The 27857-nt window shown below is 34.6% G+C and overlaps 1 protein-coding gene across 1 annotated transcript; it reads right to left on the bottom strand.

Moving 5' to 3' along the window:
• Positions 1-604: 604 nt before the first annotated feature.
• Positions 605-26773, bottom strand: LOC123694964 (glutamate dehydrogenase, mitochondrial). The gene is made up of 9 exons (XM_045640610.1): positions 26195-26773; positions 22009-22209; positions 19530-19669; positions 16036-16129; positions 15509-15666; positions 3496-3657; positions 1722-1926; positions 1233-1387; positions 605-949 (listed from the first exon to the last, which is right to left on the bottom strand). Exons 1-9 carry the CDS (start codon positions 26625-26627, stop codon positions 833-835), a joined length of 1665 nt encoding a protein of 554 aa, XP_045496566.1. The 5' UTR covers positions 26628-26773; the 3' UTR covers positions 605-832.
• Between the last annotated feature and the right edge of the window lie 1084 nt (positions 26774-27857).

Here is a 27857-nt window from a genome sequence, read left to right as displayed (position 1 = left end):
CGACACACATCTTTGGATTTATAATACTATAGAGCAAGTGCGAAAACCTCAGAGCAATAAACCTAGGTTTATTGCTCTGAGGCGAAAACATTGCGTGTTTCATGCAAGCTACAATTTAATTCATTCCCTTAGGGTGCTTTTCATAAATTACTTTACTCTTTGGTGCTTTTCCATCAATGTGCGAGGATGTGTAGCGAGGAATGTGTTTGTAATGAACCAATTATATCGCGTCATTTAGTTTGAAGCGATACCATAAAACATCCATCCAACCTTCTTTTTAAATTTAAACTCTAAGGGCGTATTCAGAAAGAAAGCTTGAAACTTATATGCGCTTATCGGCGCTTGTCAACGATGGTTCGTTGAAGCAGACTAAAACAAATTTTATATGGCGCCTGACAAGCGCCGATAAGCGCTTATAAGTTTCAAGCTTTCTTTCTGAATACGCCCTAAGTTTAGAAATAATATAGATAGGTAGGTACGCATTTTATTGTAGATCATTGTAGATATACAAAAGTGACAAGGATTTTCGTGTATTGGGAAATATTTTAATTATTTAAAATAGGTACCTACATGTCATCGATTTATTTTAAAATAAAACGCATTGTAACGGAAAAAACAATTTATTTCGAAAACCAAGACATTACAGTTGGAAAATCACATTTTTACTTAAAAGATAAACAACAAGTTAAAAGTATAAAAGCCATGATTTCAAGAAATACAATACTGTGTATATAATGTCTTATGAGTAATGACTCAAGTGCATAGGGGGCTAAATGGGAGTCTTTAAAATGCAGACAATACTTGAAATTCTTATTAATGTGAATAGAATTAATTAGAAAGCGAGACCGGCGTCGGCGTAAGTTGTGAAGATCTTCTCGATGGAGTTGGCGTACGCCGCCGTTCTCAGGTCCAAGCCAAGGTTGAATTTCATGGCAGTCTTCATGATAGCCTATAACAAGCACATACATTTATAAATGGATACCATATTATATAAAATAAAATACAAATATTGCGTTTAAGAATATTGTGCTATTTTAGAAATAAATTAAAGATTGATTATTAATTTATTGGGATAAGATGGAGAATTTTTATTAACAATTATTGCCGTACGATGTTAGAAGTTTTTGAGTGTAGTAATAACAAAAAAATATAACGATTAAAACTATAATCTGCACGATGAGATGTATTAACGTATTTTTTTAAGAAAACATAATATATGAGGTAACACATACTCTAGCAGAGCGCTCCATGGTGTAGTCAAGACCGGAGTGCACGATGTCCTTCTCGGAGGCACCAGAGATGCGTTTTTGGAACGATTCCGACGGAGTCACCGGGATGCGTCCACCTACGCGACCGAAACGACGCTCCAACGACTCTTGAACGGACTCTGTGAAATAATATTATAATTATAGGATATTATAGCGAATATTTTGTTAAAAACAAAATAGCAAGATATTGATTAAAACTCCGATTGACAGTTTAAATGTTAACGCCTATATTTTAGGAAAAAATCCCTTTAAATGTTTGAATAGTCGAGGGAGACTATGTAATAAATTATGAACCTTAAAACTGCGGTAGGAATAAGTATCGGGTGTCCGTATGAGCAGAAATATATTACAATACAAGTTTCTCTATGAAATATGTGGAAATTAGAGACAGCAAGAACATTATATTCTTCAGTCCTACCATTATTTCATCAAATAATAGAAAAAATTACTTACCCAAAAGATGGTAGTTAGACTCCCTCTCGTACTTGAAGGTCAACCTTCCGTACGACACATGGTTAAGGTTCTTGAGCCACTCGAAGAAGGACACGGTCACACCACCCGCGTTGATGTACAGGTCCGGGATCACCAGGATGTTGCGGTCGATGAGGATCTTGTCAGCTGCGGGGGTTGTTGGCCCGTTGGCGGCTTCCGCGATTATCTAATAATAATAATTTTTTTGGTAAATTATTGTGGACTGATAATGGATAGGATGGTAGATTTATAATCCATACTTAATATTATAAATGCGAAAGTAACTCTGTCTGTCTGTCTGTTACTCAATCACGCCTAAACTACAGAACATTTCATATTTCATGAAATTTGGTATTGAGATTTTTTGATACCCGAGAAAGGACATAGGCTACCTTTTATTGCGAAATATGTACCACGGGCGAAGCCGGGGCAGACCACTAGTGGGATATAAATTAGTAAGTGTACATGGTTAACTTATTGATAACATGGTTGGTTTATCTGTATGGTGGAATATTGGGTGATAATTTAGGTACGTAAAGTAAGTAAATGGTAAATGGGAGTAGAATGGGATTAAATATAAAACGGTCTAAATAAATAAATGATAGACGTAGTGACGACCATAGAATTTACACGATATATAATTTATATCATTGTTGAATTTATGGTACTATGTTGATCATAATGGTAATAATATATTATGATAAGGTAATTAATAAGATATAAGTTACATTCCTATGTGCTAATGGTCCCAAATTATATCCTACATTTATTGATCATTTACATAATAGGTAAAGTAATCATGGTGTAATTATGATGAGCTAATGTATTCATAATAATTACCAATTTATGTTTCTTTTTACCTTTAATACGTGTAACAAATTATTCATTTCTGTACATTTGAACTTACTACAAAGTACATCAATAACCGAGAGCAATGATCTATGTTAAAAATACAAAGTAAGTTGGAAATTAGCCAATTAGGACTTGTGTCTACAGTCGATGTTCTAGATAGGAACATTACTGTTGCTTTGTTAAATGCAGTCATTTAGTGAAAAATTTGCAGCTATTTTTAAAGTCCCCTATGTGATTACAACTAGATTTAATTGATTAAGTACGTTATATTATGAGGGTAGACTAGTTAACTACGCATGAAATCAATAAAAAAATAAGGGTTTCTCAAAGTATCTCAGAAATTAGATAAAGCATATCTAATCAAAAATGAATCTCAGTTAACAATTTCAATGCAAGCAAAACAGTGTTCAGTGTAATGATTATCATATCTTGACTAGTTTCTAAAATTATATCCTTTTATAATATTTCGTGCACATGGGTCTGAAAATGGCCCCTTTTGTATGTTATATTCAGAATGTTATGTACCTACAATGAGATACCTAATATTACTACGTATGGAGGAGACACCACGAACAAAGTCTGCGCCATTTTTTTGCTCTAAGTTTTAAAAATTATTATCTAGTTAGGTACTTACCGATGAAAGTTATTCCTTTGCACTTTTCCGTATTATTTGTATTATTTGTGCAATATCGTAACACACACGAAGGCATATTTGATGCGTTTCACTTTAAAAAAAATTAAAAATGAGCGTGCAGTTACGCCATATGGCGTATGTTGAGCGGAACATAAGTGATGTAGGCGGTGTCGTCTCCATATGTATATCACAATTTGTACCTACTGGGTTTTAGTTAATTGTCTATGCCTAATACCCAATATACACATAGACTCTATGTCCTATGCTTACCTTAGCTTGGATCTTGTGAGCGTTCTCCTTGTGGATGACCTGTTCAACAGCAGCTGGGACAAGGATGTCGCACTTTTCGTACAGCATGTTCTCTCCCTCGTAGGGCTTAGCGCCGGGGAACCCGACGATCGTACCGTTCTCGATCCTGTAGTCTTCGAGAGCCTGGAAAGAATTAAAATTTAATAGTGGAAGTTGGAACTCACATAAGTCGTTGCAAACAAATAATTTAAAACAAAGATAAGTAGTATCGAATTGCTTATGCCATATTCGACATTTGAATTACGATAACATACAGTGCGACATAAAAGAGATGAAATTAATTAATTTGGAACTAATTTTTTTTTCATTATCTGGCAACCCTGAATTATCAATGCAGCTGTCAAGTTGAATAAAAATTTGTTGTTTATTTGGTGAAGTTGAGATAAAATTGTTATTTTAAACAAGAAATTTACTCAAAAAGGAGAAATCATGAAAAAGGTTAAACGTAGCGGTGTCCGTGATGCCATATATAAAGTTTTCATTCGGTGTTTCTCATAATTTCAAGCTGAAAAACGAGAAAAATATTTGGAAAACGTTTACAGACGTACCTACAGCAGATTATACCGGTGAGATTCCATTTATTTTTGCTCAGTACTACGTAAAATAGAATATTCCATTAGTGACGAGTGTTTAATGTACGTATCTATGGCGATTATTACGTTTTTGAAATTTAATTTGAGGTTATTTGTATGTAAACAAAAACTAGTTTTTATAGTGCGACCAGCACAATTTGAGTCAAGAAGTTATATCCAATCCAACCAGCCTTAAATAGTACCTATAGTGATAACTATTTTCATACAGCTATCTATGAATCCTTACTTGCTACTTACTAGAGTGGACGCAGGGATCTAAAGTGAGTCTTGGCCTCCGACATAAAAAAAAAATAGTTTTAAGCTACTAAATAAATATGTTAAATGTACTATTTGATTTTATTCGTCTTAATTCGTTTGTTATAGGGGTTTCTGAAAGCACAGTACGCAGGATAGTGGAGCAAGGGAGTAAAAATGAAGGAGAATATCTACTAAAAATAAATAAAAATATGTAGTTTTCAAATCACCTTGTTTTTTTTACTTGACGGACCCAGAAGGAGCGTAATGTGTTTGAGCCTTAGGTTTGAGCTGTATGTATGTGTGTTTGTTTGTTCGTATGTTTGATTCTATGTGCGCCTCTGCAGTCTAAATGGCTTGACCGATTTCTATAAACTAATTCCAAATACATTTAAGTAAAATTTGACCTAGGTAGGTCATTTAAAATACTAATGTATTTTTGTCTTAAATTTACACGATGATGAATGAAACAACTTTAAATCGCGGTATTTATTACTTTTTATTTTTTTGATTTTTATTCTATGGTATCAAGATTGCTTGCGTCGCAGTATCAGTGTTGCTATATGAGCGACGGCGGCGCCCTCATTTTTTGTCATCTCTTTTGTGTCGCACTGTACCTACGCCTTAAATTTTGTATCCACAATATTATTAAATTTTATGTAGACCGTACCTGAAATCGATGGTAGGTACTCATTTCTTCACCAAAAACTGTCAAAAGAGCTAGTGATGTGCAAGTGCAATTCAAAGATAGGTAAATTCATATGATGATAAAATTATGGGTGGCCTTGATTAAGAATAATCTAATTCAGAAATTGAAATAAACTCTGTTATAATGAAAAAAAGTTGATAAGCGTGATTTTTATTGATATGTTTTCTGTTATCACGACACCTTTTAACCATTTAACATTCACCCTGATATGTATGTATTTTTTATTTGTTTTGTGATGGTGTTTTTAAAACCTTGACTGGGTTTGCAAAATTTTAGAACTGTTTAAAAGTCATACTTATTTATATCAGCTGTTTAACAGTGATTATATACCTAACTATTTATCGGAAATTATTAGTTCTAATACGCACGAATGTAGCGAAAAATATTTGTCTTTATAATAAAGAGCCAACAACACAAGTTAAGTAAACTTAGTCAAAGACAATATTTTACTGTTTGTTGTCCAGTTGCATTGGTCACGTTTTTCGCATGCGTGATTCGCGTATACGCAACAAGGTTAATAATAGATAGTATAATTAATTAATTAATATAATTTTATCGTAAGTTCAATGTATGCAGATATGTATGAACCAGAATAATCTAAACTGGTTACGAATAATATTAGTGCTCAAGTTTTAATTTCATAATTACATCCCATCTAGGTAGGTACTTAGGTACATTAAACAGGTAACTAGGTACCTAGGTGCGACATCTAAATACAAATTTAATTAATTACATATCATAATTCATAATGATATGTAGGTAGTTATAAAAATTCTGTAATACTTTTCCCGGCAACCGCATGTCTTTGTGACAAGAAGTTTTGCGTGAACTCCTAATTAGAGCACAATTTATTAATTTATTGCCATAAAACATAATAAAATACGATAACAAACAGCTGTTCGATATCAGTAGTTAGACCGTAGGTAGGTACTTCTAATGAAATTGAATAAAGTTATCAGCCGCTTTGAGGGCCCTCTATAACTTTCTATCTCATGTTTCCAATATTTCATTGATTTAATTATTATTATAGTGGCATCAATCATCGTGGCTCATCTTTAAAGCTAAAGAGTTTGTTTGTTTGAACGCGCTACTCTCGGGAACTACTGGTCCGATTTGCAAAATTATTTCGGTGATAGACTGTTAGATAGCCGATTTATCGAGGAAGGCTATAGGCTATATAATATCCACAAGCTAAGACCAACAGGAGCGCAGCAACGCGGGTGAAACCGCGGGGAACAACTGCTAGTAATATTATATAAGTATCGAATTTGTTTTTATTAAATTTAGATGCTTAATTTTATAGCATTCAAATGCTTTATAATTAATAGATTCATACTCATCATATTATTATCTGCTGATCATTTAATCAGCCAAAAGTCTCCCATACGGCCTCTCACGAATTCACAAACAACAATGTAACTATGTACCTACCTACCTATTTATACAACTCATGTAATCATTGACATACCTACCTAATGTAAATACATCTGCGTCGTTTAAAATGTTATTTGTGTTCCTAGTCCAGTCTTTAGTCCTAGTAAGTAGGTACGGATTACGGAAAGTATAAACTACTTTCCGTACTTACTAATAAGAAGTCTTAATTTTTTTTTTATTATAATCATCTGCGATCAGTCAATTGACTATGAGCAGATACTTTGGATCAGAATAAATTGGCGGTTGAAGAATTAAGAGCCAGTGCCCTAATCCCCCTAACTAATGTAAAGAAGTCTTACATAAATTAATGTTTGAGTTTAATATTTTCCGTTCCATCCCACATTACCTATTATTACGCACATTAATTTTAAAGCTTGAAAAATAAAATAAATTGTAGATAAATACTCACAATTTCAAAAGCAAAAAAATTATTATACCTACTCGTAACACATAATATTATGATGTGTATATTTTCAAGGGCGGAAAATCTAGCTGCTATTATTGCTATATTTAAATTTAAAAAATTCTAATTAATTTTAAATTTTATGCATTAAATAATGTGTTACAAGTTGCATGGTAATTACATGATTAGAGGAAAGTTTACCTACGTTACATAATAATCGATACCTATAACTAATGATTATTTTTAAATTGATAAATATCCTATCAATGGTGCTGTAATATCATAATTAAGGATTAATTTAATTATGTTTTTTGATAACACAATTAATAAAAAAGATTTTGATGTTAGTAAAAAAAAGCTCAATTATTACCTACTTAGTTTGAATATTCGTACCTACTTCACTTAATTAATAAATTTATGTGCACTGTTACTGTAATTGAGGTCAAATTTATTAAACACAAATTACCGCATGACTTAATTTTATTCATTGTGTCCATTTTATAACCATTATATTTAAATATGAATTGTACTAATAACTATAATAAACTAGCTTACCGCCCGCGGCTTCGCCCGCTTTCTCTAAAACGATTTGAGATTTAAACTATCCTATCTCTCAAGTTGGATCATTCTGCACATGGTGTGCGAATTTTATTATAATCGGTTAAGTGGTTTAGGAGTCCATTGAAGACAAACATTGTGACACGAGATTTATATATTATAATATTAAGATGTGATGTGAAATGTACTGATGCTACTCGAGTAATTAGGTAATTTATAACAGAGTCAAAAACAACAGTTTGCATAAATAGGTATCTATCATATGAAACGCGATAACATAGGTATATTATTATGTGGACATGAATACGATAGAAGTTAAACAAGATAAATGTAGAAATTGTTTGTTTTGTAAAATATTATGAAAATTTTAACGTACTAAACGTTCGTTAGCATAACCCAAAAAACTTAGGAGCTAAATAGATATAAATTAAATTAGGCTAGAAAAATCAAAAGACTACGACCAAAATTTCTGCGCGTTTTTGAAAGATTCAGAAAAGTCCACCAACATGAAAAAAAAAGCTTGTAAATTTTATAGGTACGAAACATATTGTACTCAATGAAAATAATATTATAATTATCCGAAAGAAACACGCACAATTTCTCCTCAAAATTTTGACAATGCATGAATGTTCTAGAACATTCTAGGAGCTCATCTCACCGCCGGTACTGCTGATGGCACCGTCATGCTCACGTCGTGCTCACACGGATGCATGACAATTCTCAAAGGTTCTAGAAGCTAACTTTAGGATCAATATAGTCTGGGCGGCATAAGAAGATTCTAGAGGGTTCTATCCGATGTTCTAGAAGTTCACCTTAAGGTAGATACCGTCCGGATTATGCATGGCGCCGTCATGCCCAATGGCGCCGGTTTAAGAAGATTGTAGAAATATAAATTTATAAAGAATAGAAAAAATTCGATCACGAGGCGGGACTTGAACCCGCATCCTTCGCGCCATTCCGGGGCGGATGCCTAACCAACTCAGCCACTCGTGACCCGCCTGAGCAATCGAATTTATTCTATCCTTTCAGTTTTATGTGTCTTAAGGGACACATCGCGCGCCATCTATTGAGATGATTTAACAACCATCTCAACCAATATGAAGCACTTTTCAGTGAATACAATATTGTAACGATGGAACACGACCTTTTCTTGAATTTATATTTTTTCGTTTTTATGGCATTCAAATGCTTTATAAATATAAATTTATAAAGAATAGAAAAAATTCGATCACGAGGCGGGACTTGAACCCGCATCCTTCGCGCCATTCCGGGGCGGATGCCTAACCAACTCAGCCACTCGTGACCCGCCTGAGCAATCGAATTTATTCTATCCTTTCAGTTTTATGTGTCTTAAGGGACACATCGCGCGCCATCTATTGAGATGATTTAACAACCATCTCAACCAATATGAAGCACTTTTCAGTGAATACAATATTGTAACGATGGAACACGACCTTTTCTTGAATTTATATTTTTTTTCGTTTTTATGGCATTCAAATGCTTTATAAATATAAATTTATAAAGAATAGAAAAAATTCGATCACGAGGCGGGACTTGAACCCGCATCCTTCGCGCCATTCCGGGGCGGATGCCTAACCAACTCAGCCACTCGTGACCCGCCTGAGCAATCGAATTTATTCTATCCTTTCAGTTTTATGTGTCTTAAGGGACACATCGCGCGCCATCTATTGAGATGATTTAACAACCATCTCAACCAATATGAAGCACTTTTCAGTGAATACAATATTGTAACGATGGAACACGACCTTTTCTTGAATTTATATTTTTTCGTTTTTATGGCATTCAAATGCTTTATAAATATAAATTTATAAAGAATAGAAAAAATTCGATCACGAGGCGGGACTTGAACCCGCATCCTTCGCGCCATTCCGGGGCGGATGCCTAACCAACTCAGCCACTCGTGACCCGCCTGAGCAATCGAATTTATTCTATCCTTTCAGTTTTATGTGTCTTAAGGGACACATCGCGCGCCATCTATTGAGATGATTTAACAACCATCTCAACCAATATGAAGCACTTTTCAGTGAATACAATATTGTAACGATGGAACACGACCTTTTCTTGAATTTATATTTTTTCGTTTTTATGGCATTCAAATGCTTTATAAATATAAATTTATAAAGAATAGAAAAAATTCGATCACGAGGCGGGACTTGAACCCGCATCCTTCGCGCCATTCCGGGGCGGATGCCTAACCAACTCAGCCACTCGTGACCCGCCTGAGCAATCGAATTTATTCTATCCTTTCAGTTTTATGTGTCTTAAGGGACACATCGCGCGCCATCTATTGAGATGATTTAACAACCATCTCAACCAATATGAAGCACTTTTCAGTGAATACAATATTGTAACGATGGAACACGACCTTTTCTTGAATTTATATTTTTTCGTTTTTATGGCATTCAAATGCTTTATAAATATAAATTTATAAAGAATAGAAAAAATTCGATCACGAGGCGGGACTTGAACCCGCATCCTTCGCGCCATTCCGGGGCGGATGCCTAACCAACTCAGCCACTCGTGACCCGCCTGAGCAATCGAATTTATTCTATCCTTTCAGTTTTATGTGTCTTAAGGGACACATCGCGCGCCATCTATTGAGATGATTTAACAACCATCTCAACCAATATGAAGCACTTTTCAGTGAATACAATATTGTAACGATGGAACACGACCTTTTCTTGAATTTATATTTTTTCGTTTTTATGGCATTCAAATGCTTTATAAATATAAATTTATAAAGAATAGAAAAAATTCGATCACGAGGCGGGACTTGAACCCGCATCCTTCGCGCCATTCCGGGGCGGATGCCTAACCAACTCAGCCACTCGTGACCCGCCTGAGCAATCGAATTTATTCTATCCTTTCAGTTTTATGTGTCTTAAGGGACACATCGCGCGCCATCTATTGAGATGATTTAACAACCATCTCAACCAATATGAAGCACTTTTCAGTGAATACAATATTGTAACGATGGAACACGACCTTTTCTTGAATTTATATTTTTTCGTTTTTATGGCATTCAAATGCTTTATAAATATAAATTTATAAAGAATAGAAAAAATTCGATCACGAGGCGGGACTTGAACCCGCATCCTTCGCGCCATTCCGGGGCGGATGCCTAACCAACTCAGCCACTCGTGACCCGCCTGAGCAATCGAATTTATTCTATCCTTTCAGTTTTATGTGTCTTAAGGGACACATCGCGCGCCATCTATTGAGATGATTTAACAACCATCTCAATCAATATGAAGCACTTTTCAGTGAATACAATATTGTAACGATGGAACACGACCTTTTCTTGAATTTATATTTTTTCGTTTTTATGGCATTCAAATGCTTTATAAATATAAATTTATAAAGAATAGAAAAAATTCGATCACGAGGCGGGACTTGAACCCGCATCCTTCGCGCCATTCCGGGGCGGATGCCTAACCAACTCAGCCACTCGTGACCCGCCTGAGCAATCGAATTTATTCTATCCTTTCAGTTTTATGTGTCTTAAGGGACACATCGCGCGCCATCTATTGAGATGATTTAACAACCATCTCAACCAATATGAAGCACTTTTCAGTGAATACAATATTGTAACGATGGAACACGACCTTTTCTTGAATTTATATTTTTTCGTTTTTATGGCATTCAAATGCTTTATAAATATAAATTTATAAAGAATAGAAAAAATTCGATCACGAGGCGGGACTTGAACCCGCATCCTTCGCGCCATTCCGGGGCGGATGCCTAACCAACTCAGCCACTCGTGACCCGCCTGAGCAATCGAATTTATTCTATCCTTTCAGTTTTATGTGTCTTAAGGGACACATCGCGCGCCATCTATTGAGATGATTTAACAACCATCTCAACCAATATGAAGCACTTTTCAGTGAATACAATATTGTAACGATGGAACACGACCTTTTCTTGAATTTATATTTTTTCGTTTTTATGGCATTCAAATGCTTTATAAATATAAATTTATAAAGAATAGAAAAAATTCGATCACGAGGCGGGACTTGAACCCGCATCCTTCGCGCCATTCCGGGGCGGATGCCTAACCAACTCAGCCACTCGTGACCCGCCTGAGCAATCGAATTTATTCTATCCTTTCAGTTTTATGTGTCTTAAGGGACACATCGCGCGCCATCTATTGAGATGATTTAACAACCATCTCAACCAATATGAAGCACTTTTCAGTGAATACAATATTGTAACGATGGAACACGACCTTTTCTTGAATTTATATTTTTTCGTTTTTATGGCATTCAAATGCTTTATAAATATAAATTTATAAAGAATAGAAAAAATTCGATCACGAGGCGGGACTTGAACCCGCATCCTTCGCGCCATTCCGGGGCGGATGCCTAACCAACTCAGCCACTCGTGACCCGCCTGAGCAATCGAATTTATTCTATCCTTTCAGTTTTATGTGTCTTAAGGGACACATCGCGCGCCATCTATTGAGATGATTTAACAACCATCTCAACCAATATGAAGCACTTTTCAGTGAATACAATATTGTAACGATGGAACACGACCTTTTCTTGAATTTATATTTTTTCGTTTTTATGGCATTCAAATGCTTTATAAATATAAATTTATAAAGAATAGAAAAAATTCGATCACGAGGCGGGACTTGAACCCGCATCCTTCGCGCCATTCCGGGGCGGATGCCTAACCAACTCAGCCACTCGTGACCCGCCTGAGCAATCGAATTTATTCTATCCTTTCAGTTTTATGTGTCTTAAGGGACACATCGCGCGCCATCTATTGAGATGATTTAACAACCATCTCAACCAATATGAAGCACTTTTCAGTGAATACAATATTGTAACGATGGAACACGACCTTTTCTTGAATTTATATTTTTTCGTTTTTATGGCATTCAAATGCTTTATAAATATAAATTTATAAAGAATAGAAAAAATTCGATCACGAGGCGGGACTTGAACCCGCATCCTTCGCGCCATTCCGGGGCGGATGCCTAACCAACTCAGCCACTCGTGACCCGCCTGAGCAATCGAATTTATTCTATCCTTTCAGTTTTATGTGTCTTAAGGGACACATCGCGCGCCATCTATTGAGATGATTTAACAACCATCTCAACCAATATGAAGCACTTTTCAGTGAATACAATATTGTAACGATGGAACACGACCTTTTCTTGAATTTATATTTTTTCGTTTTTATGGCATTCAAATGCTTTATAAATATAAATTTATAAAGAATAGAAAAATATTATATATATATTTAAATATTCATATTGGTTGAGATGGTTGTTAAATCATCTCAATAGATGGCGCGCGATGTGTCCCTTAAGACACATAAAACTGAAAGGATAGAATAAATTCGATTGCTCAGGCGGGTCACGAGTGGCTGAGTTGGTTAGGCATCCGCCCCGGAATGGCGCGAAGGATGCGGGTTCAAGTCCCGCCTCGTGATCGAATTTTTTCTATTCTTTATAAATTTATATTTATAAAGCATTTGAATGCCATAAAAACGAAAAAATATAAATTCAAGAAAAGGTCGTGTTCCATCGTTACAATATTGTATTCACTGAAAAGGGCTTCATATTGGTTGAGATGGTTGTTAAATCATCTCAATAGATGGCGCGCGATGTGTCCCTTAAGACACATAAAACTGAAAGGATAGAATAAATTCGATTGCTCAGGCGGGTCACGAGTGGCTGAGTTGGTTAGGCATCCGCCCCGGAATGGCGCGAAGGATGCGGGTTCAAGTCCCGCCTCGTGATCGAATTTTTTCTATTCTTTATAAATTTATATTTATAAAGCATTTGAATGCCATAAAAACGAAAAAATATAAATTCAAGAAAAGGTCGTGTTCCATCGTTACAATATTGTATTCACTGAAAAGTGCTTCATATTGGTTGAGATGGTTGTTAAATCATCTCAATAGATGGCGCGCGATGTGTCCCTTAAGACACATAAAACTGAAAGGATAGAATAAATTCGATTGCTCAGGCGGGTCACGAGTGGCTGAGTTGGTTAGGCATCCGCCCCGGAATGGCGCGAAGGATGCGGGTTCAAGTCCCGCCTCGTGATCGAATTTTTTCTATTCTTTATAAATTTATATTTATAAAGCATTTGAATGCCATAAAAACGAAAAAATATAAATTCAAGAAAAGGTCGTGTTCCATCGTTACAATATTGTATTCACTGAAAAGTGCTTCATATTGGTTGAGATGGTTGTTAAATCATCTCAATAGATGGCGCGCGATGTGTCCCTTAAGACACATAAAACTGAAAGGATAGAATAAATTCGATTGCTCAGGCGGGTCACGAGTGGCTGAGTTGGTTAGGCATCCGCCCCGGAATGGCGCGAAGGATGCGGGTTCAAGTCCCGCCTCGTGATCGAATTTTTTCTATTCTTTATAAATTTATATTTATAAAGCATTTGAATGCCATAAAAACGAAAAAATATAAATTCAAGAAAAGGTCGTGTTCCATCGTTACAATATTGTATTCACTGAAAAGTGCTTCATATTGGTTGAGATGGTTGTTAAATCATCTCAATAGATGGCGCGCGATGTGTCCCTTAAGACACATAAAACTGAAAGGATAGAATAAATTCGATTGCTCAGGCGGGTCACGAGTGGCTGAGTTGGTTAGGCATCCGCCCCGGAATGGCGCGAAGGATGCGGGTTCAAGTCCCGCCTCGTGATCGAATTTTTTCTATTCTTTATAAATTTATATTTATAAAGCATTTGAATGCCATAAAAACGAAAAAATATAAATTCAAGAAAAGGTCGTGTTCCATCGTTACAATATTGTATTCACTGAAAAGTGCTTCATATTGGTTGAGATGGTTGTTAAATCATCTCAATAGATGGCGCGCGATGTGTCCCTTAAGACACATAAAACTGAAAGGATAGAATAAATTCGATTGCTCAGGCGGGTCACGAGTGGCTGAGTTGGTTAGGCATCCGCCCCGGAATGGCGCGAAGGATGCGGGTTCAAGTCCCGCCTCGTGATCGAATTTTTTCTATTCTTTATAAATTTATATTTATAAAGCATTTGAATGCCATAAAAACGAAAAAATATAAATTCAAGAAAAGGTCGTGTTCCATCGTTACAATATTGTATTCACTGAAAAGTGCTTCATATTGGTTGAGATGGTTGTTAAATCATCTCAATAGATGGCGCGCGATGTGTCCCTTAAGACACATAAAACTGAAAGGATAGAATAAATTCGATTGCTCAGGCGGGTCACGAGTGGCTGAGTTGGTTAGGCATCCGCCCCGGAATGGCGCGAAGGATGCGGGTTCAAGTCCCGCCTCGTGATCGAATTTTTTCTATTCTTTATAAATTTATATTTATAAAGCATTTGAATGCCATAAAAACGAAAAAATATAAATTCAAGAAAAGGTCGTGTTCCATCGTTACAATATTGTATTCACTGAAAAGTGCTTCATATTGGTTGAGATGGTTGTTAAATCATCTCAATAGATGGCGCGCGATGTGTCCCTTAAGACACATAAAACTGAAAGGATAGAATAAATTCGATTGCTCAGGCGGGTCACGAGTGGCTGAGTTGGTTAGGCATCCGCCCCGGAATGGCGCGAAGGATGCGGGTTCAAGTCCCGCCTCGTGATCGAATTTTTTCTATTCTTTATAAATTTATATTTATAAAGCATTTGAATGCCATAAAAACGAAAAAATATAAATTCAAGAAAAGGTCGTGTTCCATCGTTACAATATTGTATTCACTGAAAAGTGCTTCATATTGGTTGAGATGGTTGTTAAATCATCTCAATAGATGGCGCGCGATGTGTCCCTTAAGACACATAAAACTGAAAGGATAGAATAAATTCGATTGCTCAGGCGGGTCACGAGTGGCTGAGTTGGTTAGGCATCCGCCCCGGAATGGCGCGAAGGATGCGGGTTCAAGTCCCGCCTCGTGATCGAATTTTTTCTATTCTTTATAAATTTATATTTATAAAGCATTTGAATGCCATAAAAACGAAAAAATATAAATTCAAGATTGTAGAAAGTTCTAGAAACTCACCTTAGGGTCGATACCGTCGGGGTTGTGGATGGCGCCGTCGTGCTCAATGACACCGATGCAAGTGGCGCCCGCACGGACGAGGTAACGGCACGTGTGCAGACCCACGTTACCGAAACCTTGCACGATGAATGTCTTGCCACCCCAGCCGGGTGTTGTGCCTAGAGACATTTCATTTGTTTTACAAGACATGTCATCTTAATTTGCATATGTATATTACATTCATATAACGATATCACTTAGTAGTAAATTGAACCTTACAAGGGAAAAGAGATATGAAATTTCATATGGTATTCTATTGTGATATTGTGATAAATGATGAGTAATAAATTCAAAAATGCTCATTACCTACCATTGTAATAAACGCATCCACCACAGAAATGTATACATATAGGCAATTTGATAGCACTAGTTAATTTATGAAACAAAAGTACGATATAATTTATTGATAGACACTACGAAAAATGGTAAATTCTACAAAATAATTAGTTAAAGATATCGGCTGATTGCTATACTGTGTGCATACATACCGATCATGCTCATGTAATTGGCCTCATTGATGAAGTTTTCGAGACCGTGGAAAACACCACGGCCGGTAGCTGATACTCTTCCGTGGATACCACCCTAGACAAAAGAAACAATCATTATGTATGAGCAGACAACTGAGCTGTAAAATCACCTGGTGGTAAGCGACCATCACCACCCATAAACATTTTCAGAGTTACTCTAGGATTTACGAGAAAGAAGGAAAGGACTGGGAAGGGTAAGGAATAGTATAAAAGGACTCCGGATTTTTATTATTTAATTAGCTAGCTATAGGGATCTAGCAACCATAACCTACATACAGAAATTCTGGTAATAACTAGGCATTTGCGTGCCAACTTTTTTTAACGTTTTCAGAACTGTTGTCATTATAATATAGTCGTCAGAATACTTCCCATTCCCCAAAATGTTGAAATATAATTGCTTAAATTGTGGATGTGGCTTCAAACCTACTCTCGTTTGTATTTTAATTCTTACTAACCTACGATAATAAAATTTATTTTATTTTGACCAAACAAGGAAAACAAGTGTATCTCGTCTGTGTAATCTTAATTAAATTAATTAGTTTGAGTTTTGATAAGATTATAAAAACCATAATAATAATATCACAAGTTGCTAGGCGATTATTTTCATACGACTAATAATAATTATTCTCTTTTATATTAAGGAGACCGTCTTAAGGGGCCATGGATTGAAATTCATGTTTCTAAATCATGTTATTTTCAGAGAAATCATCATATTTAAAATCCTAAAAAAATATATAGTACAGATAAACGTTTGATCTAGTGGAATTTTTGGATAGAAACACAATATTAAACATTTCACTCGATAAAAAAAAATTCAGAAGTAACATCGATTTTGAAAGCATAATCAGTTTTATGAGAATTAGGGGAACGCTATGTTTATGAAAATTTTACATTTCATTTACTAATCAGGTTTTACAGGGAAATTTTTGGATAGATTTATAATTTAGCCCTTATTTTTTTCTATATAAAATTTAATACGTAAATTGCAACTCGCGAGCACCACCCCAGTGCCGACAGAGTCCAGCCGGACGTCATCGAAGGAGGACCTGTGCTATTTTTGCTCGCAACCACGTTGTAGTCGCCGTTTGCGTATATAATATTTATGTTTATTCAAAATAAGTGTAATATATAGAAATTACTTAAAAAAATACTCGTATCGAAGTACACAATAATAACCTATTTTTTTTAAACAGTGTTTGTAAATAAATACTTTTTGTAAGTTGTGATTTAATTAAAATGGCGAATAAAAAATGCAAAATTAGGAAAAGAAGCTTACCTAAAGTGAAGAAGATCAGAAAGTGTATTGCGTAAGTATTTAATAAGTTCCCATTTACAATAAAAAAATAAATATTCGAATAATTAGATATTATCTATTTTAACAGACTAGCTAAATCAGTATGATAATTTTTATTTTCATTTTACAATTTACCTTAGAGCAACAACCAGAGGCGGTTCGTGACAAAATTGTATGGGTGTTCACTTGAAATAAAACAACGAAAATACAATAGCGTTAGCGGGATAATATATTACAAACAAAAAAAAATTAGCACCACATTTTATAAATATCTATTTATACACTAAAAATTACAAAGTACAGGCTATTTCAAAACGAATTCAATGATTATCAATTAATAAAATTTAGTAAATCACCGAATTTGCATTACTATTTTCTTCTACTAACGCCTGCATATAATATAAAAAAATAAAAACGAAAATCAGTAAAAATAACAATACTTTCGCCTCTATGGATAATATCGAAAATTTCAAAAAGGGATAATTTGCGCCTGTAATCACACTAGACATAGACACCGTACGGCCGTGTGTAAGCGAGAGGGAATGATAAGCGCCGCCATTGAAGATTCGTTTCTTTACTGAACTGCCTTATATTAATAATTATTAAATATATATGTATAAATACTATTCATAAAATAAATCTATAAAAATAATTTTTGTTATTGTTTATTTTTTCCTTTATTATTAAAATTTCACCCAAATTTTATTTTAATTTTTTTGATGATTATAAAGAAGTATTTTCAATCTTTTTAATCATTTTGTAGTTGAATGGAAAAAACCGGAACCGACACTATAACCGCTCGGCTACGTAACAATTATTTCTATATTCTTTACTAGCGACCCGCCCCGGTTTCACACGGGTGCAATGCTGATACTAAATACACTACAGAAAAACTGTGAACGTTGTATATAAAAACATAGCGGCCCGCTCCGGCTTCGCACTGGTATAAAATATTATATAGCCGGGCGGCCGGCCGCGGCCGGTACCGCCGCAAACGCTACGTCCCGCAATTTTTAAATCTGTAATATCTTCGAAAATATTCACTTAAATCATACGGTGTAAAGGGCCATATAGATCTTTATTAAATGAACAATGTATTCAAGGTATTTAATTGGTTAAGGATTAATGTTGTATTGGTTAAAATCGCTTCGAAAATTAGCCATTATTTGTCGTAAAAAGTAAATGACAAAAAAAGTTATTGTGGGTTATCCATAAAAGATAGACATATACCATCGCGGACTTTTCTGTAGACCTTTTCAATGTGTATAATACTTAGTACATTATTTTGATAAAACTCGTAGGGTTCAGCCTGCGTTTGCAATGTAAGCGGAAAAAATGTAATTTTTTACGACATCACATTAGAAACCTCAAAAATAACAGTACTTCTCCACTATTTAATGGATGTTATTATACATTTAAACCTTCCTCTTGAATCACTCTATCTATTAAAAAAAACCGCATCAAAATCCGTTGCGTAGTTTCAAAGATTTAAGCGTACAAAGGGACAGAGAAAGCGACTTTGTTTTACACTTACTATGTAGTGATAAGAATACCGGTGAAATTACGAAACGTATTGCGCGGGTAAATCTTTGTGCGTGAAATACGGCTAAAACGATTTCCATGAGACCTAGCTAGATCGATTTTTCGTCCCTGTAAACCCTTAAATTGAAACTTTTATAAAATCGTTAGAGCCGTTTTCGAGAACTCATTAATATACAAACAAAATAGATATATATAAATATGCAAATATTGCTCGTTTAATGGTATAGGATAAGTAGTAAATTTATTTATCAACAACATTCCTACGATAGCAAATAAAATCGAACTACTGATTTATTTATACTGTGGCGTAATCGCCCGCCTTCATAGGTCACCGGAGTTCATGCCGCGCCGGCTCCTGCGCAACGCGGTCGCGAGCCGTCTCAGCGCCTAAAATGCCTAAAGTTTCAGTACAAAGGGCTCTTAAGGAGCAGGTTTAAAAAAAATCAAAATAATGCCCATATCACACGTACCTAAAAACATAATATGAAACTACTGTCACAGGATAACTATAGGTAGACCATATTTTGTACGTTATTGCACAATATTTTTTAAAATTTGTGGCAAGTGGCTTATCAAAACCATAATAGACTCAAAATCCATATTGTGTAAAATGACTCACCTGGTTGATGGGTTTGCCAGTAACACAGGCGTGTGCGTTGATGTCTTGGTAGCCGACGGTCTTGGCGTATGTGTCGGCGATCCAGGACATCTCACGTTCTCCGGTACCCATGTCAGGGGCTGGCACGTCCACGCCCGGCCCTTTAGCAGAAGAGAAAAAGTTACTACGTGATGGAAGGGAGTAGGTACCTACACAAAATATTATTACTAGGCCAAATAGGTAATAAATCTAAAGAGTTTATTTATTTTCGAACGCGCTAAGCTTTCGACCTACTGTACGGACCGATTATAAAACTTCTTGCATCGTTAGATATGTACGTGATCCCTAAATGCTATACGCGTGTGCGGTAGGTACAGTGTGTACACCACGGGCGAAGCCATGGTGGCTGGCTAGTTTACAATTTAAATCTTTCCATCCTTTAGTAACCATAGCATTCAATAAAAATATTGCGGTTTTATGAAATATTTACCTCCATTCTAATTATGTAGGTAGGTACTGTACTTCTAATACCATTTTAAACTGTATGACGTCAGTACTTACTTATTTTAATATCACCCGATTTTTATTATAGCCACACGTTTTCGACATTTATTCAGAACTAGCTGCGCTCCTTAGCTTGATGATATATAGCCTTCCTCGATGAGTGGGCTATGTAACACCGAAATAATTTTTCAAATCGGACCAGTAGTTCCCGAGACTAGCGCGTTCAAACAAAAAAACAAACTCTTCAGATTTATAATATTACTAGCTTAACGCCCGCGGCTTCGCCCGCTTTGTCTAAAACCTAATAAATTATACACTAAAACCTTCCTCTTGAATAACTCTATCCATTAAAAAAACCGCATCAAAATCCGTTGCGTAGTTTTAAAGATTTAAGCATACAAAGGGACATAGGGACATAGGGATTAGGGACAGAGAAAGCGACTTTGTTTTATACTATGTAGTGATGATAGTGAAGTATAGATGTATACAGGAGCACATATTGTGATTATTATTGAGTGGTTAATGATCAATTATTCATATTCTGTCATTCATATTTTGTCGTAAACGCCGTGGTTTTTTTTGGTATGTTATTTCAATCTTAGCCTACGTTAATGTTTCGACGTGCAATTTAGTTTCGCGTGAACTTGATAGACAATTTGCAACACGCCAGCATAATCTAGGAAAGGTTATTGACTTTGTATCTCTTAAAGAGCTGTTTACTTATCAGGTATGATTTATGAAGTAAGTACTTGATCGCTATGTTGCACGAGGATACTCGATAGATACGATTAGAGAGGAATCTTGTTAAAAAAAACTGCACGCGCTGCATTAAAGTATGGCTTCAAATTGTTTGACAATGAAAAGGGATTTATTCTCATAGACGCCATTTGAAAATTACCTCAAGGTTTTTTATGAGCTGCTACATAGGTACATAAATTCTATTTCTTAACCATGTTAGGGGTGCAAATATTGCAAACTAAAAAACTGCCGTTTGAGAAGATAAGTAAATTCATTGATTGTGTTATAAATGTAGATAATCTCTACCTATTTACAAAGATATCATTTTGCTGTTCATCGTCACGTTAACATTAAGGTAATCACGATTTACCTACCTACCTATTTGTGTGGTCAACAATCAACATCAACATGTTGTTGATAATGTGTCATTCGATCGGATATCATAGAGATTAAATAAGCTGATTATCCAAAATAAGATAGTGACGTATATAAGATTGATCACGTATAATAAGAGATTTGGATAAAATGAAAGTGTTCGTTGCTAAGAGCTAAATGCCTGAAACAAAACACTCGGTCACTCGCAGTTGTACTTATATTCATAACATTTTTGAGAACTCTTATCTTGAGATAGAATTGTTTGTTTAAAATTTGATATAGTGTTCATATATTTATCAAAACATTTAGTAGGTAACTTGCATAACAACAATGACGTCACTAAGTAGGCGTGTGGCTACGTGACACTAGAGTTAGTACTATTTTGTTTGTTAGGATTGCTTTACTTAGCAAAATATATTAATTGTATTGTACTGTATTATTTATTTCGTTTCAGGGAATATTATGTAACTGAAAACGAAAACGATAGTGTTATGCAACACATTGATGTAAAGCGCGTCAGAACCACACCTCTTGTTACTATACGAATAGTGTGTTTATTTATGACATTCTATTTTTAATCAGAGCAAATTACTACGCTTTTAGTATCTACGACGAAGGAATGTTACCTAGAAATATTCAATTATCATATAATCATTAGTTTAATATTAATGTCTGAAATACAACAGTGTACATTTTATGCCATCTGAAGAATATACTATACTTACTTACTTGTTGTGAAACATGACGAATTGCCGTGTTTTTTTTATAATTTGAGATACTTACTGTGATGCTGACTCATTTTTTAGATCAATATTTTATAACTTCGTTACTTACTATGCTTGTTTAAATATTACTTATAATAATTACTCGTGTAAATACTCACCAATGAAACCCTTCTTTGCGAGCTCCAGAGTGAATCGTCGCGTGATTTTTTCCAACTCATGTTCAGAGTATTCCTTGGGGTTGATTTTGATTCCAGCCTTCGCACCGCCAAATGGTACATCGACGCATGCGCATTTGAACGTCATTAGAGCTGAAAGGGCTTTCACCTCATCCCTTGTCACGTCTGTTGAGAATCTTATACCTGCCAACAATTTAATCGGTATTTAGTTTAATTCTCGTCCTTATTCTTAAAGTCCTGTAAGGTTCTCATTCAAAAACTTGTTCTCAGTTTTGCATAAAGGTATTATAGCTATTCAATTATTAAGAAAAATCGGACAAGAAGCTCGCTAGTCAGAATACAAAAAGTGATACAGACAAAAAGTTAGTTGCTTAGTTTTTTATTTAAATACTTTTATTATTTTATTATTGTGGTTTGTTTGTTGGATGATGACTTCCAACATGAATCGTGATTTCATGCCATTTTGTTTTTATAAAAAACAACTGAAACGATTCAACGTTGCCGTGCCATTCTATCGGGGCCATGCCGCCTATTTATAGTTGTCTACATTAGAAAACTCAAGCTTACGGTACTATTTTTACAGTGAATGTCACCAAATGTTTCACTTTATATCAAAATAGGTTTAGTCTATAAGTTAAATTAGAATTGCTGTTATTTTATTTTATAACAGTAACTACTTAAGTACTTATTTTAAGAAAAAATAACTAGTTTCCATCTCATAAAAATTCATAATCCAGCAGTGGTGGCTGAGTAGTGAAGACCTCTGACATCGATAAGTCGGAGGCTCGAGACTATACTAGACTCGACTTTTTTCAATTTAACTGCGCAAATGGATAACACCACCACTGCTCGAACGGTGAAGTAAAAGTTCGTGAGGAAACATTATGTTTCATGTCTGCCAACCCGCACTTAGCCAGTGTAATAGATATTATATATATAGCCTGAACCCTCGTAGGGGTATCGATCAGGCATTTAAAATTTTATTATTTTATTTCATTATATAATCAAAAAATCTTAAGCCTATTAACATAGTGTTTTATAATAGTGAATTTTGTGTTACATATATTGAACTACATATCTATAATTAGTAATAGCTTTTGTAATTAACAATGCTCGTTGCATTTCGAATTACAAATCAGTATAGTAAAACAAACTAAATTGCCTGTAAATTGACAAAAAAGGGTGCTACACGGGTGGCAAGAAGTTTCAAATACGTATTATAAGAATCATGAAAATCCGTTCACCCAGTCATAAGTTCTGAGATAAAACACAAAAAAAACCGGCCAAGTGCGAGTCGGACTCGCGCACCGAGGGTTCCGTATTTAATACCTATTTACTACTTACGTATTTAATACCATAATTTGGTATGAATTTCAATTTAATACCTCTACGCGTTTATGAGGAAATGGGTAGTAAGTTTAAAATTATTAAAAAAATATATATTATGTGATGTAACTAAAAATTTATGGTTTTCGTAATTTTTCCTTTATCTATGCTATAAGACGTTGCTTCGTAGTTCGTACCAAATTTCAAGATTCTGAGTTCACGGGAAGCACCCTGTAGGTTTTGATTCCCTTGCAAGTGTCGAAAATTTGCGGCATAAACGGCTGTATCTTTTGATTGCGTTGGCTTATAAATTTGATTTTTTCACAACTTCAAGGGACAGTAGACCTGAGTAATTGATATAAATTTCAGCTTCATACCTCCACGCGTTCCTGAGAAAAAGGGTCTTGACAGACGGACGGACGGACGGACAGACGGACAACAAAGTGATCCTATAAGGGTTCCGTTTTTTTCCTTTTGAGGTACGGAACCCTAAAAAAGAGAATCGGATTGATTTATCCTCGATTTTTAAATACCTACAGTTTAAAACGATTCTGATTGAAAGTTCTGCTTTATTATAAGCATATCCTTATATTATAAATGCAAACATATAACATTTATATGTATGCTTTGTTTTCACATCAAATGTGTTTGTGGCGCGAAAGTATAGGTACCTACTATAAATGTCTATGTTTAAATCTGAAGTGTCATATAAAAATTAACGTTCTCTACTGAAGACGATTGAGTCTATTTTAAACTGTTCAGTGCGAGTTCACATGCATCTCTACTAATCAATGAGAACATATTGGTTTATTCATTTCAACTTGTCTACTTATAAGTTTTATCATTTTCATATACCTATTCCTGATTATTTATGGTCAAATAATATTTTGTTACAGGTTTGTTACAGGTTGTTACAGGTTACAGGTTGTTACAGGTTATAGGTTTTTTTCTCCAAAATTGCTAAGATTAACTAGGTACGTGTTTACTAAGAAGATGAAACTTAATTCAGTCGTAGTCTAGGTACGTCTTCATCGTTTCATTTCCTTGAGCGAAATATTTCACGTTTCACTACATACTTCGATTTGGAATTTTAGAATCATCATCATGAGGGAAGCAAAGCCATCAGATCAGAATGTGATTTTTCACAAACTTAGCATCTGACTTGTTTTTTCTTAAATACATTCAATTATTGAACACTGCTTCTATAAGGGACGAGTGACTTTCAATGCGTCAGAATTAATACTATACCTACACGTAGTTATGTAAATTACGTGAGGAAGATAACGTCACTACCACGCCCCTTGTTGCCAATTGCTACCAGCAAATCATAAACAACCAATGACCGAATTCGTCACCATTTTCTCAACGAGAAAAGTAATCTGTACTTCAAGAAGTTCAAGATCTTTCCACCTTTCTCTAATTTATCACACACGCCAGAAACTTGATCGATGATCACTCAGTACTGTAGGTTATCTTAATATAACAGCACTATAATGTAGGTGTAGATTGTAGGTACTTCAAGACTGTAAATAAATCAACTATGCTCTTTGATTTGAGACAAAATTCGTACAAGAATCATCGTCTAAGGCAACTTGCACGAAATTGGGCTTGAAGGACCTAGTATAACTTCATCATCATTCAAACGTCGTTCATCAAAACGTCGTAATATGTTCTACTACTGACTAATTAGTAGTCGAAAATAACAAAACAACAATGTGATCGTTTCAAAAATAGAAAGTCTTCTCCTCTGCAGTTTGCAGTTCAGCAATTACGAATGAGCTTATTTTATATTTTTGTTACCCATCTAGGTCAACTTTTCTATTATTTTCACTTAATTGTTATTGGGTAGGTACGGAAATAAAAATACTAATCATACATTTTTATAAGCTTTTGTTTTTATAGACATTTTCAAATTCAAATCAAGATCAATAATTAAAATTATATAATCTTGCTTAACCTGTTTCTGACACAGCCCACAGGAGGCCAGCAATCAAACTATTGTGTTCTAAAATTCTTCGTTAACATTTGTGCGAATCTTGAATAAAAAGTAAGTATTTGGGTATGTAGGTACTAGGCGGCTATGTGAAAACTGAAAATACTTAAAAGTACCCACAACTTATATATATAAATATGTATGTTAGTTAAAATGTATTATTAACTAACTAACATGTTTTTGCCCAAATAAAATAGTTTCGACAAAAACTTGTCAAACTTAATACTCTAAGTACATAAGTCCTTTCAATTTTAAAGACAAAAAAATTTTCAACAACTGCGGTTTTATAGCCGCATTATTACCTAACAGACGGAAAATGAAAATTAACAGTGTACAAAAACGGCCACAATTTTACGGATGTGCTCCTATTCAGGTCTATTTTTATAAAAATAAAAAAACAATTTAACTTACTAAGTTATAAATTTTATATTTATAATGGAAATTGAAATGATTAAATTGATTTATTTCACACACACCTATTTATTCATTTATCAATAGTAGCAGGTAGACAATGCAGGAGAAACATTCATGTATCACCTACCTATGTATCACATTTTATTCGTAATTACTATAAAAAGCATCTAAATCTACTAAAAATCAAACTATCTAACTACCAAAATACTATGATAATAGCTGTAATCCTTTTTTTTTATATTTCAGGTTATGTCCTGTTAATTTGGTTATCTACATACGTAACAGCGAATTCTACAATCACGTGTCTTCTATGCTATAAATATATGTATATAATCAGACTACGACAACAATAACTACTGATCCCACGCAAATTATATGTGGGAGTTAAGTAAGAAGCAATATTAATATTAAATCAATACGAAATAGTTAACTTACCTCCTTTAGTTGGGGTCCTATGTGAGGAATGTTGAGCTCTGTATCCTAGGATCATTTCATAATCACCGGAATCGCGTCTCAATGGGAATTGTATTTCAATAATGTGATCACATGGCTGCATCATGTTTAAGATACCGGCTACTTTCTTCTTTTTTTCTTCAATAGAGACTCTGGATTTCATGTCTTCAACCAGTTTGTCTTCAATAACTTGGCACGCCCTGTGGAAAAAATACTCCACCATGTCGAAAAATCGTGGGTTTGCACTGGTGGGTATATCTTTAAGCCTATCTGGAATTTCATGACTCGCATATGATCGGCATGAGACGTTCACTGCAGCAGGTACGATTTTGAGGATATTAGTGACTGCCTCATTTTGAATTGAATTTTTTAAAGGCGGTGAAACAGCCTTAGCGATATTTTTTAAGTGCAACATTTTGAAATTAAGTACTACAGTCGGGTAAGGTATCGGGTCGCTCTACACTCGAATCAAAATACACGAATTATTAGTGTAATAAAGAATTAAACAGCAGAGACGACCCGCCCCGACGGATTGCGAGTCGGCGACTATGCTATGGCGCTGTGCAGTGTGCGTCGCTTCAATATTAAACCGTATTGTCTATGGTTCTTGGGCTACCAATAGGAGCGTAGTACTAGGTAATGTACAAGTCATTGGACATTATTGCCAGATAATATAATGATAAATTATTCAACAGTTGAAATCAAACGTCGTCGAGGGCTCAAAATCTTGCTCAAAATTAATTTGTATTACAAAGTAAAAGGTATTATTATGATAAAATTGTGCCATTTATCAACTACATTAGAGCATTCTGTATTATGCCAATAAACGAAAATCGTGAAATCTCTGAAACAACTGAATATTAAGCTCTAAAGTATTCTAAAATATCTTCAAGTTTTATTCTATTTATAAATTAATAAAACATGTTAGCCCATGAGCTATTTTACGAATTATTTAATTTTATCAGAGTACAAAAAAATCCTCCATTAAAGTCAACAATTATTAAACTTTACTATAATATATTATATTATTATAATCAAACATATCATAATGAAAATCTACTATTAATTTTAGATTGCAGTCGTTAATTTGGTTAACAAACAATTATTGCTCAGATTTATAATTTTTTTACTTCAGCAGTTCGACCAGGCTAAAGAAATTTGCCGCTACATTATTTTATTTAAATAGATAAATTGGTATTACTACTCTTTGGTCCTACGGTTTAAAAAAGTAAAAATTACTATTCTGCCGTCCTTTAACTAGAAAGCCGTTAAGCCACCGAAGTGAGTTTCGAGTAAATGGCAAAAAACATGGAAATCGTTATTTCTTAAAAATTATGACACTTAGAATAATTATTGTGAGATACATCGATCGACATTTAATTATATTATATATAAATAATAGTTTCTAACCAGACACTGTTATAATTTATTTTTAAATTCACTTTTTCTCGTTTAGCTCAGCAAATAATCTGAAAATTTTAACTTTTTACTGGACAAGACGGCCGTTGACATACCATAGCGACTTTTTAGCTAAGTAATTTAGTATTTTTATTTTCATTTTGTGATTTTTTTTTAAATTATTAATAAAATGCTTACCTAAAACATCGTTAAGCTACTATAACTGCTTTTAAGCTATGACTTTCGC

This window comes from Colias croceus, chromosome 10, assembly GCF_905220415.1.
Source record: "Colias croceus chromosome 10, ilColCroc2.1".
Taxonomy (NCBI): Eukaryota; Metazoa; Arthropoda; class Insecta; order Lepidoptera; family Pieridae; genus Colias; species Colias croceus.
The sequence above is the reverse complement of the archived record's forward strand: the minus strand, read 5'-3'. Positions and strand labels throughout refer to the sequence as shown.

What these genes read in the sequence shown, in the direction of transcription:
- LOC123694964 (XM_045640610.1), bottom strand. Translation starts at nt 26,627, where the DNA reads ATGTTGCACTTAAAAAATATCGCTAAGGCTGTTTCACCGCCTTTAAAA. An exon ending in CTCACAAGATCCAAGCTAAG is followed by an intron (nt 1,927 to 3,495) that starts GTAAGCATAGGA and finishes TATTATTATTAG; the next exon opens with ATAATCGCGGAAGCCGCCAA. An exon ending in CCATGGAGCGCTCTGCTAGA is followed by an intron (nt 950 to 1,232) that starts GTATGTGTTACC and finishes TGCTTGTTATAG; the next exon opens with GCTATCATGAAGACTGCCAT.